Below are 19,707 nucleotides of genomic sequence, written 5' to 3'. Positions count from 1 at the left end.
GGTGGAACCTTAATGTGATGAAACGTGGATTGAACGCGTAGTTTGATGATGTGGGTTTTTTATATAACCATTAGTTGACACTGAGAACAATAACTCGCTTTTTTTTTTCTTCAGCGAGTTTCTTGTAGTTCATTTTTTTGAAACTACAAGATGTTTCTTTCTCTTAATTACTACCCAAGTGTGTCTCAAATAAATTTTAAACTAAAAAACGGAGTCCTTATATGTTGATTGTGAAACTACAAAAAAAAGATATTTTAATTAAACCCAAGTGTATCTAAAATAGATGGTAAACTAAAAAAGCAGAGTCCATATATGTTGATTGTGAAACTACAAAAAAATTAACTAAGAGGAACTTCCAACCATAAAAGATCTACTGTGCACAATTTATTATAGGGTTAAGTCCGATTTACCCCCCTAAACTCTTGCGAAAGTACGTTGTACCCCCTAAACTATAATAATACCCCCTTAAACTATTTAATCCGGACACTTAACCCCCCTGCGACCAATTTCGGCTGGTTTTACCCGTTTGATCCGACGTGGCACATACACGTGGCAAATGATGTGGCAATAACATAAAAATACCCCTCCCCTCCCACACACACTCTCTCTCCCTTTCTCCCGTGAAAAATTCCCCAACCCAAACCCCTAACCCTAGCGGTGGAGGCGGAGCTTGGCGGCGCAACGGCGTGGTGAACGGCGGCGCAGGCGAGGCTCTGCGGCGCAGCGGCGCGGCACGACGCTCGCACGGCAGCACGGCGCTGCGCAGGCTCGACACTCGCGCGGCTGCGCGGCACACGCGTGGCTGCGCAGCAAACAGCGCTCGCGCGGCGGCGTGGCACGGCCTTCAGTTGTGAGCTGCTTATTTATTTGTCAATTTAGGACAGTGAGATTGGGATGCTCGTATGATTCTCTCATTTGTTAATTTGTTTATGGCTGCCCAGTGGGATGTTGAGCTTACTTTATCGATTTCTGAGTATTTAATTGTGGATGGATGATTAGTGGTTTGCTTTTTCTGGTTGTAGAGTCTTTGCGATGGATGTTCTGAACTTTTTGGTTGTACGGTTCCACTATAATGGAGAGTTCATATACGATGGTAGGCAAAAGCATTATTGTGGTGAATCTGAAGCAATATCACACATTGACCGTGACAAAGTTTCGTTGCCAGAGGTTAAGGGCCATCTAAAGGACCATTGTGCAGTTGAGGAACCAATGCTCTTGCATTGGTTGTTCCCAATGAAAGAGCTGAAGGATGGTCTTCGTGTTTTGTTGGACGACAAGGTTTGCCAACTGATGTCAGACTGTACTAGTGAAGCAGAGGTTGCAGATATATGTTGAGACACAAGTTGCACAAGAAGACAATTCAGATGCAGAAGATGTAGGAAGTGGTAATGACAGTGATTTTGAAGATGAAATTGAAGAAATTTCTTCAGATGAGGAGGCTGTTGAAATTTTTGAAGTGGATACTAAAGGGAAGAAGCCTGTTATGATAGTAACATCAATACCAGATAAGACTCAGGGACAAATTGAGTCACTGAGACAGTGCCATAATCTTGCTAAGAAGGACAAGGAAGAGGCACAAGTGGTAGCACAAAGTGATCAGTTGGTTCCTTATAGTGCTGAAAGTGATTCTGATTCTGATAGTGATTATTTAGGTGGGGACAACTGCTCTTCAGAGGAGGATGAGGAAGCAAATGAGATCATGAAATCATTTAAGGAGTTTCAGAAGAAGCTGAAGGATGGTCAAGTTGCTGATCTCGATGATGTGTTTTGTGGAGAAAGAGCTAGTCAGAGGAGTGAGAAAGCACTAGTACAGATTGAGGATGATGGAAATGCAACACCTTATGATGACAGTAGTGTAGATGATTCATTTGAAGAGGATAGTGATGGTCAGTTGATCACTAAAAGGAGTAAGTATCCAAGGTTCAGAGGTAGTAGTAGCAGCACTCCGACTTTTACTCTAGGCCAGCTATTTGATTGTAAGAAAGAGTTCAAGGATGCAGTTATAAAACTTGCACTAGCCAACAGAAGGTATGTGGAGTTTGTAAAGGATGAGGGTGATAGAGTCAGAGCAAAATGTGAGTGGAAATTGTGTCCTTGGGTCTGTCTTCTCAAAAAGACTAGGACCAATAGTTGGCAAATCACAAGCTTTACTGATAGACACACATGCCCTCAGAGGAAAGATAATCCAATGGTAACATCAACAAGAATTGCAGAGAAGTATGAGAAGATGATTAGAGATAACCCAACATGGAGTATCAAGAATATGATTTCTACTGTTTCTGAAGAAATGTTTGCAAATGTCAGTGTTCCTCAGTGTAAGAGAGCAAAGGCACATGTTCTGAAGAAACTTTATGATGCAACAAGGTGTGAGTATTCAAGGATATTTGACTACCAACTTGAGCTACTAAGAAGTAACCCAGGCAATACAGTAGTAGTCACTCTTGATAGTGATAGTCCAACTCATGTGTTCCAAAGAATCTACGTATGCCTTAATGCTTGTAAGAAAGGATTCCTTGCTAGTTGTAGAAGAGTTGTTGGACTAGATGGTTGTTTTTTCAAGGGATCAACCAATGGTGAGTTACTATGTGCATTAGGGAGGGATGCAAATAACCAGATGTACCCAATTGCTTGGGCAGTAGTGGAGAAAGAGACCAATGACTCATGGGACTGGTTTTGTGCTTTGCTATTCAAAGATCTTGTTGCTGGTGATGGTGATGGTTGGGTGGTCATATCAGATCAACAAAAGGGAATTATTAATGCTGTTGAAACCTGGATACCTAAAGCTGAGCATAGAAATTGTGCTAGGCACATTTATGCCAATTGGAGGAAGAAGTTCAAGAATAGGGAATGGCAAAAAAAAATTTTGGAGGTGTGCCAAAGCTCCATGTAGGCCTCTATTTATGTTAGCAAAAGCAAAGCTAGCACAATGCACAAGGGAAGGAGCCGAGGCTATCATGAAAACTGATCCTCACCACTGGAGCCGGGCATGGTTCAAGTTAGGATCAAATTATGACTCGGTTGACAACAATATGTGTGAATCCTTCAACAAATGGATTGTTGAGGCTAGGTTTCTGCCTATAATCAGTATGCTTGAAGCTATCAGAAGAAAAGTTATGATTAGGATACATGAGCATAGGACCAAAATGGAGAAGTGGATAGGACCAATCTGTCCAAACATACTTAAGAAACTCAATGCTTATGTTACAGAATCTGGATTTTGCCATGCAATTTCAAATGGAAATGACAAATTTGAAGTGAAACATCATGAACAAAGGTTCACAGTCAACCTTCAAAGCAGAACTTGCTCTTGTAGATATTGGCAGTTAGCAGGGCTCCCTTGCTGTCATGCTATTGCTTGCATCCACTACAAAACCAATAGCCTTGATGATTATATTGCCTCCTGCTACTCAGTGAAAGCATTCATGTCAACATATGAACATTGCCTTGAGCCTGTGGAAGGCATTCATAGCTGGCCAATATCTAAGAGATCCAAGCCTGCTGCACCTCCCTATGTTAAAATGCCAGGTAGACCAAAGAAGGAGAGGAGAAGGGAGCCACATGAAAAACCCAAAGCAACCAGGGTGTCAAAAGTGGGCACTATCATTAGGTGTAGAAGATGCAAGGGAATTGGACACAACAAGACAACTTGTGCAAAGAGAAATGCAAGCACTGCTTAGGCTTCGTCCAGTGCACAATCTAGGCCTATTGTCAAGAAGAGCTCCTCAAAAGTGAAGAAAAGGGCATCTACCACAGACCACTTAGTTCAAGCAGCTGGACCACTTAGTTCAAGTTCAAGCTGCTGTTGCACACAAGATTGTAAGTTTTTACCATGTAATTACTACTAAAATAGCCTCCTATGCTTTCTTGCTTGCTAACACATCTCTTCTTGTAGCATTCTCCTAAGTCTGACCATGCTATTACAGTAGCAGCAGCAACTCAAGGACCACCAAGGAAAAAACTTCAAGTTAGGAGGCCTACTTCAAGTTAGGAGGCTGGCTGTGGCCTGATGACATATATAGATATTTTGGTTGTAATGTCAGATTTGTGACTCTGATGACAAGTTTCTTTTGGCTGTAAAGCCAGACTTGTGGCTATTGGCTAGTGATGCTTATTTTGGTGGTAATGCGAAACTTATGGCTAAGTGATTTAATTTAGTTGAAAAACATTCACTGGTTGAAAATGTTCACTGAAGCATATGTTGCCTTGTGCTATTCCAAATAGCCTTTGTGATTGATTTATACTAACTGCACACACACTTTATTGCACAAAACATGACCATCACAAATTGAGAAACATGCTGGTTCAGATAGCCTCCATGACATATATCAGTACTGATTACATGCTAATACACTGCATATACAGGAAGATCACAACTTAACATACAACCCCAGAATTACAAATACGCATGCTACTAATGCATACATAACCACACATCTTTCATTCTCTCGTATATTAACTAGATTAGCATTTCCACTATCCTTTTGCTTCTCCATTGCTCCCATATGTTCCTTGTGCCTAACAGTGTTGGCCTCCATCTGCACTTTTGCATCAGTAAGTGCAGATCGAAGCTCTGCGAGTGCGCCTCGCGTGCGCCTCGCCGCCGCGTGTGTGCCGCACCGCCCTACGAGCGCCGCGCCGCTGCGCCGCCACGCGCGCGCCTCACCGCTGCCCCGCCGCGCGAGAGCTGTTTGCTGCGCAGCCGCGCGTGTGCCGCACAGCCGCGCGAGCGTCGTGCCGCGCCGCAGCACCGCAGAGCCTCGCCTGCGCCGCCATTCACCACGCCGCCGCGCCGCCAAGCTCCGCCTCCACCGCTAGGGTTAGGGGTTTGGGTTGGGGAATTTTTCACGGGAGAAAGGGAGAGATAGTGTGTGTGGGAGGGGAGGGGTATTTTTATGTTATTGCCACATCATTTGCCACGTGGATGTGCCACGTCGGATCAAACGGGTAAAACCAGCCGAAATTGGTCGCGGGGGGTTAAGTGTCCGGATTAAATAGTTTAAGGGGGTATTATGTCTGGTATTATAGTTTAGGGGGGTACAGCGTACTTTCGCAAGAGTTTAGGGGGGTAAATCGGACTTAACCCTTTTATACTCCATTCATAAAATTGCATAAAAAAATATATCATATTGCCAAGCCACAAAGAATGTTGTCATGTCATCAACAATCCCGTACTTTAACAAAGATCCTCCAAAATTAATACCTACAGAAAATATCAAGGTGAATCAATGAAACCACTATCACCACCAACTCAAAATTTTATACAAGCAAAGATTTTTAGTGAATGCTCTTATAGTGAAGTACAAATAACAACAAGAATATATTTTAATCAATTTTATTTCCAAGTTATAATGATATATAACTCCAACTCAGCACATCTTCTGGATTCATAAGTAATAATTGCACATCTTGCAGAGCGATGCCAAATTGATGAAAATTGATACCTCATCAATTTATCAATGAGCAAGATGAATTCAAATTTCATATTCAAAAGATTTGATAAAAAACGATTTAAAAAATCACATATATTTGTAATAGTAAAATAAATAATTCTAGAGTTGGTCAGTATTTTTGAAATAATTCTAGTATTTTATCCTAGAAAGTAATACAATTTCATTTTTGGCAGAACGCTGCTAGGTTTACCTGGATCCGCTGTTGGTCAACTGTTTACTGCTAAATCTTTAATCGTAGATAAGATAACCAATCAAATCATCCACAGGATTGTTCCAAAAATTAGATGGATATCTTCTGAACTCAGTCACAAGAAAATTTATGATCAGAAAGCCTGCCTTATGCTGATTCTTGAATCGTTGATAACCAATCAAATCATCCACAGGATTGTTCCAAAAATTAGATGGATATCTTCTGAACTCAATATTCACAAGAAAATTTATGATCAGAAAGCCTGCCTGATGAACCACCACAGCAATTTGCTTGTTTTTCATGCTACAACTATCCCAAAGTTTAGCTCCACCAAATTAAACACAATATATAGAGTGTTTAGGCTGAAGTGCCGAGTAGTGGATCATGTATCTGCAAAAATGATAGTTCAATGTGAAATGCCAACATATACACATAAATGGGGTGAGTAAATAACATACTACCACCATCCAAAATATATCAACCTAAGACCGGATTTGGTCTGTCTAGATTTGTTGTGCTAGGTTGTGTCAAATCCGGTCCTATGTTGCGACATTTGGGAAGGAGGAAGTATGAAGTAATTTTTACCTTGCAGCTTTCTTTGGGGGATTTAACAATTCAAAATATAAAATGCTACTTTTGAAAGTCAATGAAACCATGTACAAGGAAATGATTTGCATCTGTGTTTTATCTGAGGATAACATACTTACCCATATTCTAGTTCAGCGTAAGTGCTTAACTCTGATTTCTAAGATGTGATGTTACTTAGGGTCTGTTTGGCACAGCTTTGGCTCTAGCTCCACCTCTCCTGGAGCTGGAGCCCAATCAAACGATTTCAGCTCCACCCGAAAAGGTAGTGGAGCTTCGGGTGGAGCTGGCTGAAGTGCTCTCACAAAATGAACTAAAGAGGTGCAGCTGGATTTAGACAGCTTCACAACTCCACTCCAAACCCAACTCCTGAAGTTAAATTTTGGAGTTAGAACCCTACCAAACAGGCCCTTAAAGCAGCACCCTGCATTACACTGTGAATGGTTCAGCATACCTCGACAGGACAATTGACCAGATGCAGTTAGCCTGCAACGGATGGTGTACTTCACGGTCAAATGGACGTTTTGAAACCTGGATCCTGAATAAGTTTTAAAACCAGATATTATTAAATTAGATATAGAAAAGAGCTGTAATAATGAAATTAATATAATGTGTTCATAGTTGACAGTTTTATTTGAGAAACCAAGGATCTCTGTTCTCAGCTACTGAGACACAAAAAATTAGAAGGGTTAACAAACAAGATAATTTGAGAAACCAAGGTCCTTGATAGAAGACTCACCAAATGGAAGGATCACTAAAGGGAAGGTGCTGAGAAAGGAAAAGACCAGACTATTCACCTCACCAGTAGTCCCTGCATGAGCAAAACCCATCTTTGAAATGATGGAATCTATTGGCATCTCTTAGTATGATTTCCCTAGAAGTGATCTTTGCAATCAACTTTATTGCAGAATGGCAGTCACCACAAACCCTGAGGTTTTTCATGACACGAATGGGCATTCCTTCTGGGATTTTCAGTAGTCCATATGCCACAGCCTGTCTCTCACTATGATACCGCAAGCTATGAGACTTTTGCTCCTCATCTATATCATGAAGCACAAAGCTTCCATCAGCCGAGTAACCAGACTCCATCAATAGCCCATCTAGTTTTTCCAATATCCTAAGAATAGCGGCATGTTCTGGATGTGCTAATACATCACCAGATGTGAAAAGATGCACCCTCTTGTCGTACTCTATCCAACTACAGCCTGGTGACTTGTTCAAATTCCTTGAGCTAATGAATTTCCGCATCTTAGAAGCATCTTCCCACCTCCCAACGGATGTATAAATGTGAGAGAGTAAGACATACGGTCCAGCATTCCCAGGCTCTAGCTCTAATAGCTTCTTAGCAGCAACCTCAGCAATCTCAGCATTCCTGTGCATCCTACAGGCACCCATCAGAGCTCCCCAGATGACAGCATCTGGTTCAACTGGCATATTCTTTATCAAGTCAAATGCTTCCTCCACAAGGCCTGATCGACCAAGTAAATCAACCATACAAGAATAATGCTCAGCTCCAGGTCGGATGGAAGAATTCACAGTCATAGAATTAAAAATCTCCCTCCCTTCTTTAACTTTACCGGTATAGCTACAAGCTGTGAGGGCCCCTATATAAGTAATTCCATCAGGCGACATTCCTGCCAACCTCATATCATGAAATATGCCAAGTGCTTGCTCCCCCAATCCATGTTGAGCATAACCAGTGATCATGGAGTTCCACATCACAATATCTTTTGGCTCAAACATGTGAAAGACCCTCTTGGCCTTATCCAGATTTCCACATTTTATATACATTGTGATTAATGCTGACACAGCAAAGACGTCCATGTCAAAGGAGCATCTCAGCATTGCAGCATGCACCTCCCTCCCATAATCAAGAACAGCCAGTGCCGCACACACTGTGAGTATGCTGATGACTGATGGGTAGTTTGGACGGACACCTCTCCACAACATCTCACGGAAGGTAGATAGTGCCTCCATCAAGAATTCGTTCTGCTCATACGCTTTAATCATGGCACTCCATGTCCCATCATCTCTCTCACGCATTTTCTCGAACACTGTCTTGGCAGCATCCACCATTCCACGTTGCCCAAACCCAACCATCATGGCATTGCAGGCGGCCACTGGATGTTCCGGCATTGCATTAAACAGCTCTGCAGCATCCTCAACATGGCCAGCTTGTATGTACCCAACCAACATTGCAGTCCACGAGACCTCATTGCGCTCAGGCATCACCTCGAACAGCTTCCTTGCAAGGTTCACCTCACCGTTTTGAGCATATCCGGAGATCATCGCGGTCCATGACACGACATTCCTCTTCGGCATTTCATCAAACAGAGCGCGTGCCTCAGTGATCCGACCAGCCTGGCAGTACCCAGACAGCATGGCTGTCCACGCCACGACATCCCTGTCAGGCATTTCGTCGAACAGCCTGCGAGCCTCGTTGACACGGCCGGCATCAAGGAGTCCACCGAGCAGCACGGTGTAAGAGACGTGGTTCCGCTCCGGCATCTGCTGGAACAAGCGGATGGCGTCGGCGAGGAGGCCGTGGCGCACGTACCCACGGAGGAGGGAGGTGAAGGAGACGACGGAGGGCGGGAAGGGGATGGAGGCGAGCGCGGCGGCGGCGTCCGGGAGCGTCTGGCGGCGGAGCGAGAGGCCGGATATGAGGGCGTTGTAGGAGGCGAGGTCGCGGGAGGGCATGCGGCGGAAGAGGCCGAGGGCCGCGTCCGGCAGGCGGTTGCGGAAGTAGCCGGCGAGGAGGGCGTTGTAGGAGGCGGTGGTGCGGAGGGGCATGGCCTCGAAGGCCGCCCTCGCGCCCTCGATGTTCCCCGCCCGGGCGAGGTGGGCTATGCGCGCGTTCGCCGCCACCACCGCCGGCGCCGCGCTCGACGGCAGGAAGCGGACGGGCGGGAGACGCATGGCGGTTGGCGGAAGAGAAATTTGGGGATGGAGTAACGCCAAGTCTGTCGAGTTACACGGGGCTATACTGCAACATGAATAGTGCCATGTATGGTTTGTCGATGGGCTAACACTGTATCCTCCTCATCTTTCAAAGCGTCGTGGACAACGGTGAATGGTAAAAGTGAAGCAGTGTCAGCCAACAAACAGATTGGACTGGAAGATACTGTGTTAGCCATCGGCCCATCGACAACCCTACGGTACTCCTTTCCTATCATACAAAACCAATCTATTACTGGACGTGACACATCTGAGTACAATAAATCTAAATAGATGTTCAAATTCATTATACTAGAATGTATCACATCTAGTTCTAGATTTACTTTTTTTTGGACGGAGAGAGTAGGCTGCAGCATCATTATTACCTCCCTTTAGATCTGAATTGAGGATTTATCATCCTCACCAAAGATTTAATCATGTACTCTCTCTTCGGATCAGAAATTGATGATTTAGGTGGTGTTTGGATCCATGGAACACTAATTAGAAGTATTAACCAGACTAATAATAAAACTAATTGCATAAATGAGAGCTAATTCGCGAGACAAATTTTTTAAGCCTAATTAATCCATATAATTAGCACATGTGGATTAATCCATATAATCCACTGTAGCATTACATAGGCTAATCATGGATTAATTAGGCTCAATAGATTCGTCTCGCGAATTAGTCGAGGATTATGGAATGTATTTTGTCATTAGTCTATGTTTAATACTTCTAATTAGTGTCCAAACATCCGATGTGATAGCGACTAAAATTTAGTCCCTTGATCCAAACAGGGTTTAGCATCATGTGGCCAAACATGGGTGACTGACGTGTACTCCTTCCATCCCATAAAAAACCAACCTAATACCAGATATGACATATCCTAGTACTACGAATCTTAACATAGTACTAGAATATATTTCATCTGGTACTTATGATTCGTTTTTTATGGTACAAAGGGAGTAAGTGAAGAAGGTAAAGTGCTCAGCTTCAATCAGAACAGAGTATGTAGTTCTAACTTTGGGCTGAATTTCTGCTGTTTATTTAGTTGGCTTGCCATGTGGTCACTGTTAGCAAATCTGGTGAATGTGAATATATGATAGAGGGCAACAAGCATGTTGATGATTCATCTGTTTATCCCTGTATGTTTGTGCTGCCTGTGTCCATCCATGGTAAATCCTTCTATGCAGCACCATTGCCATGCTTGTGCTGCCTGTGTCCTCCGTTGGGCTGATTAATACTCACATGGTCTAAGGTAGGTCTCATAAATCTGATGTGGTGATGGAAGTCTACCTGAGCATCCAGATTTTAACTGAGCAGAGTCTGCAAGATCGAGAACATGTTGAAGTTTCCCTGCTACCTTAATCCCCACATTTTAGGCCTCATTTTGATTGAAGGATTGCTTTTAGGAAAAACATTAATTTCTCACTAAAGATTTGACACTAATGCTATATCTTGTGGTGTCTTAACATTTTCTCATTAATGATTGGTATCACAGTGGCGAAAACTTTTTGGGTCACTACAATTACGATAAATAGTGGCGAAATAAAACTTCGTCACATTATTTGGACACAAGAAGTCTGAACTCCTGTAGTGATACGATTTCACATCTAGAATACCATTAGTCACGCCTTGCGATCAAAAGAATTGGGTATAGGAAAAACAAAGGATTGATTTCTCTTCGCTATCAATTCCATAGGAATTTAAACATCCATCGAGGGCTCTTTTTTCAATACTTTGATAAGTCCATGATAAGTGATCATGAATTAAGCACATTCTGAACAATGGCACCATTGGGTACACTTCAGTCCTTTGAATACTACACTTTGATCAATTCATAACTTACAAACAACGCACCTTGTTTTTTCTTTATATTTTTCAATTCTTTGTTTTGCACATGCATTTGTATCCTATACATATTTTTTTTTTAGATAATATCCTATACATATGTTTTTCATATTCATGTGCTTTTATGTCATCATGATCAATGAAGATTTTCATTTGTTGAGGTTAGCCTTGTAGGTTTATACCCATTTTTCATGATAACATATCCATATGCCATGTTTGGTGTTGATAATTCACCAGTTCCTTATATAGTTTTACAGGAAAATCTTTATGAAGTCGGAAACAACAGTACAAGCATGACTTTATGTCGATTTGTTGTGCAACGTTGATGATGTTTTGTAGCTCATGATGTGATTTATGGCTGATTAGTACTTTCGCTGCTACATATTTTGTCAAAATACATGTCATTAGATTGGTGTCCAGTGAATTTATTAGGTTGTGTGACCAGTGCAGATAAATTTGAAGTGTGTACTCTTTTCTAAAGTGAACATCACATGTTGCAGCCTGCAGTGATCCAAACATCTAAATCAGTGAGTTTCAGCTGTCTCTTTTACTTCTGAGCATGATGAAGGGCTTTAATTATATTATCCTCTTATTATCCAGATATAGTAATATGATATGTCTAAGCCTCCTATCTTCCTTCTTGATGGGCATGCAGTACATTCGTGTGTTCTTGGAAAAGAGTGTAAACATATCAATTCTGAAATTCCAGGGAAACATCCTTAGATTTGATTTTGGTCAGTTTAATTTGTAAACAGCGGTAATGCTCAATCTCTGATTTAGACTTTAGAACCTGAACTATTTCCTAATCAACGATAATGCTCAACTCCCTACATCTAATATTTTACTTTACAAGACTCAACTAATTTTTCTGTTTTATGGGAAGACGAAATACCCCGGTACGGTTTAAATTAGACATGTAATTTTGCACTGAACATCTCTGCTCTACCAACATAGTTAAAATTTTGTAAAATTACTTTCACCTCACTGCAAAAGTGGAGGAAAAGGCTACAAGACTTGTGTGGCCTACCATTAGTAGCAGTTGCATTTTCTGAAACTAAGTGGAGCATTACAAAAAGGCAATTGAGTTGAAGGTATTATAAAATTTTTAGTCTTCACATCAATTATCTGAATGGCATTACTTTATAGATCATGATACTTATGGTATGGGATTAGGAGCAGAAGTTGACTCTAGTGATGCAGCAGCTGCTGGTTCCCGACGGGGATGCTTAACAATTGAATATCTTGTACTGAATCATGTAATTTTTAATGTCTGGAGTTTTACAAGAACCTCTCCAACACCTTAAAGAATGTTGTTTAGAAATCAAACAATCCTCAAAGTCAACCTTCCTAGAGTAACTTGGGAGAATAGGGATGGGTGAACTAGCTTCTTATTCTTTTGAATCAGTGTTCCTATTTTTAGAGGCTAGAAAAGGAGAAAGAATGCTTATTGCACTTGTAATTAGATGTGAATGACCCTGTAAACTATGTTTGATCTCCACTATTGTTGTATGTGCTCTTATTTTTCAGAGAACCCTTACCCTTGTGTAGGGTTGAAACTGGTTCGGATAGTTTCCGTCCATCCAGACCATTTTTCGGATTCGGATAGTTTCGGTCAGAACTATCTGGAAATTCTCGGATTCGGAAATGAATTCGGATTTTTTTCTCGGAAACGAAAACAAATACAGTAAGGGTACTATCCGTCGGAATCGGAAAACGGTCGAAAACTATCCGGAACTTTTTTCGGATATCCGCAGACATTGAGTAAATTTAAAAAAAAACATATATATACATAACTTTTTCATACGGAATCAGATGAAGACAAACTTTATATCAACATTATAGAGCTCGATGAGATTATAACTTTCTTATTGACTATTTTATTATTTGAGGTCATTTAAGGGTCTAGATATTCATTATAATATACCATATTAATTTTTACAAAATCTCAGATCTATAATTCAAATGACATCGGATGAAGATATGTTCCATATCTAAGTTGTAGAGCTCAACGGGATCTACCACTTTGCAGTTTACAACATTTGTATTTGAAAGCATTTAAAGTATAAAACAAACATTACAAGTTTCGAAGATGTGAAGTAAAATAAATAACATCTCCAATTTATACAATGGTAAGTAAGTTATACATCTAGTAAAAGGTCATGGGAATAGAAAATGATAATCATATTTGCATATAGATCTCTTAGAGGAATAGCCATGAAAATCGATTTTCACATACGTTTGTGGGACCGTCTACAAAATTGACGATATAAATGTTAGAGATGTTGAACTAAAATAATAAGCGATATCTCTTCCTTGATCAAGAAACTGTATTTGAGGGGTTTTTTATATACCGGTAAATATTCGTTCCGTCTCGTATTCGCTCCGTATCTGTATTCGATAATATTCAATTTCATTTCCGTATCCAAGTTTTCGATTCTGATTCCGAAAAAAAAATGAAAACGAATATGATAAAACTAGTTTTCGTTCGTTTCCGATCCGTTTTCATCCCTACCCTTGTGACAGCTCAAGCGTAGTTGATCATGCAATGGGTTTGGGTTTTATGTATCAGCAAGTTTTGCATTAAATTAGTATATTGTGAGCAACAAGTATGATTTGTTGGCCACTATAGTTGTTTGATTCTCAACATTAATCTACCTATCACCATTGTGTTATAAAAAATCGCCGTAGCGTTAGCACGGGTATATTACTAGTTTTACAAAATGGTTCCAATACGACGCACATAAGTATCAACTTATGCAAGCCGGCAGAAAACATCACACACGAGAGAACAGTTGCTGGTCAATACTAGTCATGAGCAAATCAGTACTCGATATTTTCTGTATTGGTAATTCGGTATAATGGTGAACACGATTACATTTCACCCAATACCACCAAATGCAAAACCCAGTCGCTGTCAACAATGAATGGCTCCTCTCCTTTGATATCATTCACTCACCAAATATGAGCAGATGAAACTAAAGGACTGCCTGCCATAACAACAAAATGGAAACATTTTTCCCACCACAAAACATCTATGACCTGTTGGAGGTTATGTACCCAAAAAACAAAGCGAAATGCCTATACCCAATAGCAACCTCAATGTCAAGCTCACTGAACTGTAATGCCCGCAAAAAGCAAAACCTGACCAACACAATTAATCATTAAGCTAAGACCTCACCTCACCTCACCTCACCACCCAACCCTCCCTCCCAACCCCCAAAGAGACACACGCCCCACTAAACAGTTAACACCATCCGTTCCTTCTGCACCATTCGTTTAAACTCTCAGGGAAGCCCATTTTCATCACCTATAATCTCTGATGACGGCTCACCTGCCACATTTACCTTGATGTGCACTGAGCCAACCTTCACAACACCAGTTGTAGTGATCCTTGCCATCTCATTACCATTGCCTTTCGCTTCCTTGCTCACTCGACTAGATGGAAAGCCCTGTGATTTGGTAACAAATTTTGTAGACTTTCTATCCTCGACTGTACCAGCTCCTCCCTCTTTCATAAAATTTGAGGGGTTCTGACCACAGAACTCTTCAGGAAGACCTTTCTTGACAGAAGAATAATTGGGTTCTGATAAGTTTATTCCAGGTTGTGCTTCAGAATCACGCTGACTCTTCCCATTTAGTTTTACTAGTTCGCTCAAGCTATCAGGTTTTCTTTCACCGTTTTCTGGTGGGTTAGAACAGGAACAATGTTCACTCTGATGATCAACTCTGGCATCTAAACTACCTTGGTTTGTTTTTGCATGCTCAAGTTGCCCAACAAATGCTCCACCATCCGTTTTGAGTGCTTCAGTGGCCAGTATGTCTTTCATTTGGTTCAGCTTGTCAGGTTGCTCACATGCACCATTATCCTGTTCAACATCCCCTGAATGTAGATCTTTGCTGCTAAACTGGCCTTTACCTACTTCTGAAGGTTCACCTACCGCAACAACACTGCTTTTAGTGATAAATGCTGGAACATACATGCGTACATCAAAATTTCTACCCGAACGTCTGCATTTCTCTTCTAGCATTGCTTTCTGTCTCCCTTCATAAAACGAGAAGTCATCAAGAATAGATGTTGTCAATGGGCCATCCTTAAATAGCTTCAGCATGTTTGTCCCAGACTTAAAAGGAATCTACACAAAAGAAGTCAGTCATCAGGACATTAACACATGGTGACCCTAGTTAGGGAGGTTCAATAAAAGCATATTCAAATGTGTATATACTATATAACAATAGACAGAAGAACCATGTTAGATTAGAACAAATAAACTATAAGATTTTACAGTTCCATAATTCCATCTATATTTCAATTATTTCGACCTCTAGACTTTCAACTGTTTAAGTAACTGAACATATTGATACAACACACAGTATATAATCATTGTATTCCAGGAAATTTATCAAAATTTACCTCTTGTGTATCCCGGCTGTTGGTAACAGGCTTGTTCTCGTTATTCTCTAATATAATGTGCCGAAAGGTGGAGTTGGGCACATCCTTTACTAGGTGCCACTTCACCGGGAAGCTCCCAGACCACTTATCCTGCTGCCAGAAATCCATGTCTTTGTGAAAATCAACAGGGCCAACCATTTCAGCAACACCACAGAACTGCCCGCTAGCATTAACCTAAAGTATAAGTGTTAGTAAGTCAAATTCACAAATAACAATTTTATGAAAAGAAAAGAAAAAAGAGGACTCATCAACACTCACAGAAAAAAAGAGAAATATTGGACACTTTCCCAGAGCTCTTCCTTGTACATCTGAGTAGGCTGCATCCAACCTCTTGTTGCCATTAGGTGTGCTTGACCATACATCATATTTAATGCTCTTATGTACATCATCCTCGCTGTAAGATTTGATGACAAAAAACTTGGCATCTGGATGATCAACAGTAAAGTGAACCTTATTGTATTGGTCAGGATGTATCATAATTTTTTCCAATGTACTGTTTGATGTTGCTTTGCCTTGTCCACTTTCGCCGGACATGGGACCTGAAGTAACCTGAATGGATTGCACATGTTCTTTTGACTGATTACCTTCATCAGATTTTCCATCCTGCAGGTGGCATAATCAAAACTCTAGGTTTAATATAAGTTTTGGAAACATAATACTTGTGAACGCTAGTTGGTAGCTGATGGGTATAACAAAAGAGGCTGTTTACTGCAAAAGAAACAGCATCATGAAAGTGACGTAAAGAATGGTACCGTAACTCCATGAGACAACGAATAATTTTCACGAAGTAAACAAACAGAAGAAGAAAAATGAGGGAGCATAAGAATGTTTGCTTTTAGTACTGCATTACTTTTAATTAGAATCCACAATGCAAGCCAATAGATTATTGTAGGTCCTAACTCAGTGTTCAGTATGAACATTAACACATACTAGGTACATAGTCTCCAAAAGCAATAAAATACTAAAGCCCAGAAGTACAGATGAGAACTATAGCAAAATAAAGGCAGAAGTATGCACATTTTTTATATACAAAAAAAAGAAAGTACTTGTGTATTTTTCCTTTTGGTGCCAGAAGGTGCAACTCTTAAACTGTATATATTCAAGTTTAATCAAATACCTTGTCAGTCGATGAAGCATCCACTGGAACTGTGACAAGGGAGGTTGAGGATTTGTCACGCCTACTCATGTTAGCATCAGGCGGATTAGATGGCTTATTTGTGCTTTCGTTTTCGTAGGCCTGCTGAGGACGTACAACAGCTGGACTTCCAGAAGGGGCAGTCTGAGAAGCTGGAGCTGTATTTCCAGACATCTGATATTTGTTTTTCATACTGGTGTTAGCAAGCCTACTAGCAACAGCAGATGTACCAGTGCCAGTACTAAGTAAAGGAGGTTCTGCAGAAACAGTTGAGCTGAAATCTGTGGTGGGCTGAATAGACATCGGGAAGAAACCAGATGGCGAGCCAGGAAGTTGATATGGACTAGCAAAATACTGTTGGCTTCCTACAAAAGAGCCATCAACTCCCATTACCATGCCAGGCATATAGGTGTACTGATCTGGGGAGTAATAAGAAAAACCATAGCCAGGTGTGCAATATACATATGGAAGGTTTTCATTCTGTGCAACCAAAAAAAATAGTCATCAAGAAACAATCACAATAATAATAAATAATTTAAAAATGTTCTAATCATAATAATAACCAGGGTTCTACTATGAAACTTACTGAAAGTTGTAGGTTTTGACCATCTACCCCCACAAAATTAGTGTGATCACTCCATTCAACTGGTGGCTCAAAGCCTTCCAAAAGTGAAACCAAAACAATAAGCATCGAGGATTGAACCCACAAATATAAATAGATTGAGGCTAGGGGAACACACACCTGCATAGTAAGCATAGCCGTTTGTTGCTGGATAATAAAGACCCTGCTCATATATGTATTGAGATGACACATTGCTACTTGTGTTATACTCGATTCTAGCAGGGTGAGATGCAGAACCCATGGAAGAACTTGTACCAAAACCAGGCATCTGAAACAATAGAAACACAGCCACTAAGTGTGGGACAACCAATATCTCCAAATACTCATGAGATAAAAAAAAATTCTGCAGTCCTTTATCAAACACAAAAGGCACCATTGTGTCTGCAGTTAAAAATCAACTCCTTTTTCATGTAAACTTTGTTGTTTTCATTTCCTCTTTTTATTGGAGGAAGATATGAATATATTTATAAAGCATATCAGAAGAACAATATGCAATCTTTCTGCAGATTGGAGAAAAACACAAGTCTAGAATCATCTAAATTAAAAAAATGAACAGCTCAAATTAATGAACTCTATTGCTCTGAATTGTCAAAGGCATCGAGAAACAAAATAAAGAAACAATACAACAAACGCATCAGTCTGCATGAAGGTTTTATGTTGCAGGATAAAGTTACCATGGATATCTCTAACTCTCAATTTTGTATCCTTTTTGGATCAGAAGTGCTGGTTTTTGACAATAGGTAAATGCCTACGAGATTCTGAAAAAAGATAAAAAAAGGGGGTCAGATTTTACTGTTGATTGAGAAAAACAGAGTGAATACTACAAACTTGGAGACATCTTTCTCCAGAAAAAAAAAGTTGTTGTATAACAACTCAAAGGCCTAGTACCTACATTAAAATTTAAGCACAGATTGTTAATAATGGAATATATTCCATAGTACAATCAGGACCACTGTACTAACAACAGACCCAAGTCTAACAAAACCACAAGCAACTAAAATATACTAATTCTGGCATACGTGCTGATGCTCGAGGAAGCATAGAATATTGATGCAAATTAAGCACCACGTATTCTTTTCTGCACACAACAGAAAACTCGGGACTTGGGATAATTCCGCAGAACAATTGAAGTGGTGATTTTTGTTTCCCATGCAATTGGCTGCAGAGTCTACTAGAAAACTTTGTCAAAGTAATGCAGCCAAGTTGCAAGAAGGTGTAATTGTTTATTGCACAGGTCATGTCCTTTGAGGCTTTGATCACCAAAGCTCCAAAGATACATCAGCACTAGCAGTCAACTCTAATTCCCAAGCAAGGTTTTCACCTCGGAGCAAATTGGCACCATGCAGCCGTTCAGCTCACCAGATAACCATCCAAAACGAGCAGATAACTGTAGTTCTTGCAGAATTAGCCCTCCAACGGCACCAGAACAAGAAGCAAACCAACACCCAGACTGGCAAAAATTCGTTCAGAAATTATTCTGGTGACAAATTGAACGAACCTAACAGGTACTACCTAGGCGTTTATCAACATCCGAACCACCAATTCTGGCAATTTAGCTCAAGACAACAGAGGAAATCCGTGCGCAATCAACAACCCTAACACAAGACTACCACTACTGAAAAACCACCGTATCCAATCACCCGTCACGCCCACAAAACAATCATTACCCGGCACCACCATATCCATTCGTACCCAGAGAAATCCACCCTTAAATCGAATTCACCACAGAATCGCAACAGCGCACCGAAAGGGGTCAAGGGGGGGACTACCGTAAAAGCACGCGCAGAGAGAGAGCGAGGGAGACGGTCGACGTAGCCCAATCAATCAAACAATCAATCAGGCCACGGCGAGCTGGCGTTCCGCGGCGGCTGCGGCGGCGGAGACCCGAGCCATGGCGCGCGGAAGGGGGAGGGAGGGAGGTGCGTCAGCCGCTACTAGGACGCGCGAGGAGCGAGCATGGTGGCGTCGCGGCGACGCGATGGGGGAGGTCGGGAGGAGAGGAGGCGAAGGCGAAGGCGAGGAGAGAAGGGAAAGGAGGAGGAGGAGGAGGAGGGCGAGAGGGTTGTGTGTTTGCGTTTGTGAAAGAAATGGGGGAAAAAGAAAAAGAAAAGTTTTTCTGGTGACGACGAGGTGAAGTGGCCGCCCTTTTGCCGTGACATGGCCGGGCTGTGATGGATGATGATGGGTGGGGCACTGTGCTGTGCCTTGTCTTTCTTGGTGGGAAAGAAAAGGAGCTGTGCCTTTTTTGTTCATTCAGAAAAAGAATGGTGTGACTGGTTCAATGTTTTACCGGCAGAAGCCGGCGGCACGTCCAGAGTTTGAGCTTTTGGGTGTGTTTATTTCGCGAAAAGAAAATTTTCGGGTGTCACATAGGACGTTTAACCTGATGTCGAAATGGGTTTTCAGACACGAATAAAAAAGAGAGAATCCCTTATATGCCACTAGAATTTGACCAGTTCCCTTATATGCCACTCAAAATTGGCTTCT

General features: G+C 41.2%; 2 protein-coding genes across 4 annotated transcripts; both read right to left on the bottom strand.

The window, feature by feature from the left end:
• Nucleotides 1–4,186: 4,186 nt before the first annotated feature.
• Nucleotides 4,187–9,187, bottom strand: LOC127765219 (pentatricopeptide repeat-containing protein At1g56690, mitochondrial-like). 2 transcript variants are annotated; one of them, XM_052290078.1, is made up of 5 exons: nucleotides 6,965–9,187; nucleotides 6,680–6,763; nucleotides 6,348–6,594; nucleotides 5,641–6,030; nucleotides 4,187–5,200 (listed from the first exon to the last, which is right to left on the bottom strand). In XM_052290078.1, the coding sequence occupies exon 1, from the start codon at nucleotides 9,142–9,144 to the stop codon at nucleotides 7,024–7,026; it is 2,121 nt and encodes a 706-aa protein (XP_052146038.1). In that variant the 5' UTR covers nucleotides 9,145–9,187; the 3' UTR covers nucleotides 4,187–5,200; nucleotides 5,641–6,030; nucleotides 6,348–6,594; nucleotides 6,680–6,763; nucleotides 6,965–7,023. The 2 variants fall into 2 exon arrangements, with proteins under 2 accessions (XP_052146038.1, XP_052146039.1); XM_052290079.1 differs by lacking the exon at nucleotides 6,348–6,594.
• A 4,535-nt stretch (nucleotides 9,188–13,722) lies between these two features.
• On the bottom strand, nucleotides 13,723–19,318 carry LOC127767908 (YTH domain-containing protein ECT4-like). Of its 2 annotated transcripts, XM_052293391.1 has the most exons (8): nucleotides 18,990–19,318; nucleotides 17,895–17,978; nucleotides 17,341–17,488; nucleotides 17,185–17,258; nucleotides 16,581–17,078; nucleotides 15,722–16,066; nucleotides 15,425–15,637; nucleotides 13,724–15,146 (listed from the first exon to the last, which is right to left on the bottom strand). In XM_052293391.1, exons 2-8 carry the CDS (start codon nucleotides 17,895–17,897, stop codon nucleotides 14,298–14,300), a joined length of 2,130 nt encoding a protein of 709 aa, XP_052149351.1. In that variant the 5' UTR covers nucleotides 17,898–17,978; nucleotides 18,990–19,318; the 3' UTR covers nucleotides 13,724–14,297. The 2 variants fall into 2 exon arrangements, with proteins under 2 accessions (XP_052149352.1, XP_052149351.1); XM_052293392.1 differs by lacking the exon at nucleotides 17,895–17,978 and having other exon boundaries at nucleotides 13,723–15,146.
• Nucleotides 19,319–19,707: the final 389 nt, after the last annotated feature.

Source organism: Oryza glaberrima, chromosome 3, assembly GCF_000147395.1.
Source record: "Oryza glaberrima chromosome 3, OglaRS2, whole genome shotgun sequence".
Classification (NCBI taxonomy): domain Eukaryota; kingdom Viridiplantae; phylum Streptophyta; class Magnoliopsida; order Poales; family Poaceae; genus Oryza; species Oryza glaberrima.
This window is presented reverse-complemented; position numbering and strand designations above follow the sequence as displayed.

Excerpts from the sequence above, each read along its gene's own strand:
- LOC127765219 (XM_052290078.1), bottom strand. The coding sequence starts at position 9,144 with ATGCGTCTCCCGCCCGTCCGCTTCCTGCCGTCGAGCGCGGCGCCGGCG.
- LOC127767908 (XM_052293391.1), bottom strand. Across the intron at positions 17,079-17,184 it reads GTCAAAACCTACAACTTTCA|AATGAAAACCTTCCATATGT; the intron begins GTAAGTTTCATA and ends TTGGTTGCACAG. Across the intron at positions 15,638-15,721 it reads CAATATTTCTCTTTTTTTCT|GTTAATGCTAGCGGGCAGTT; the intron begins GTGAGTGTTGAT and ends CTTATACTTTAG.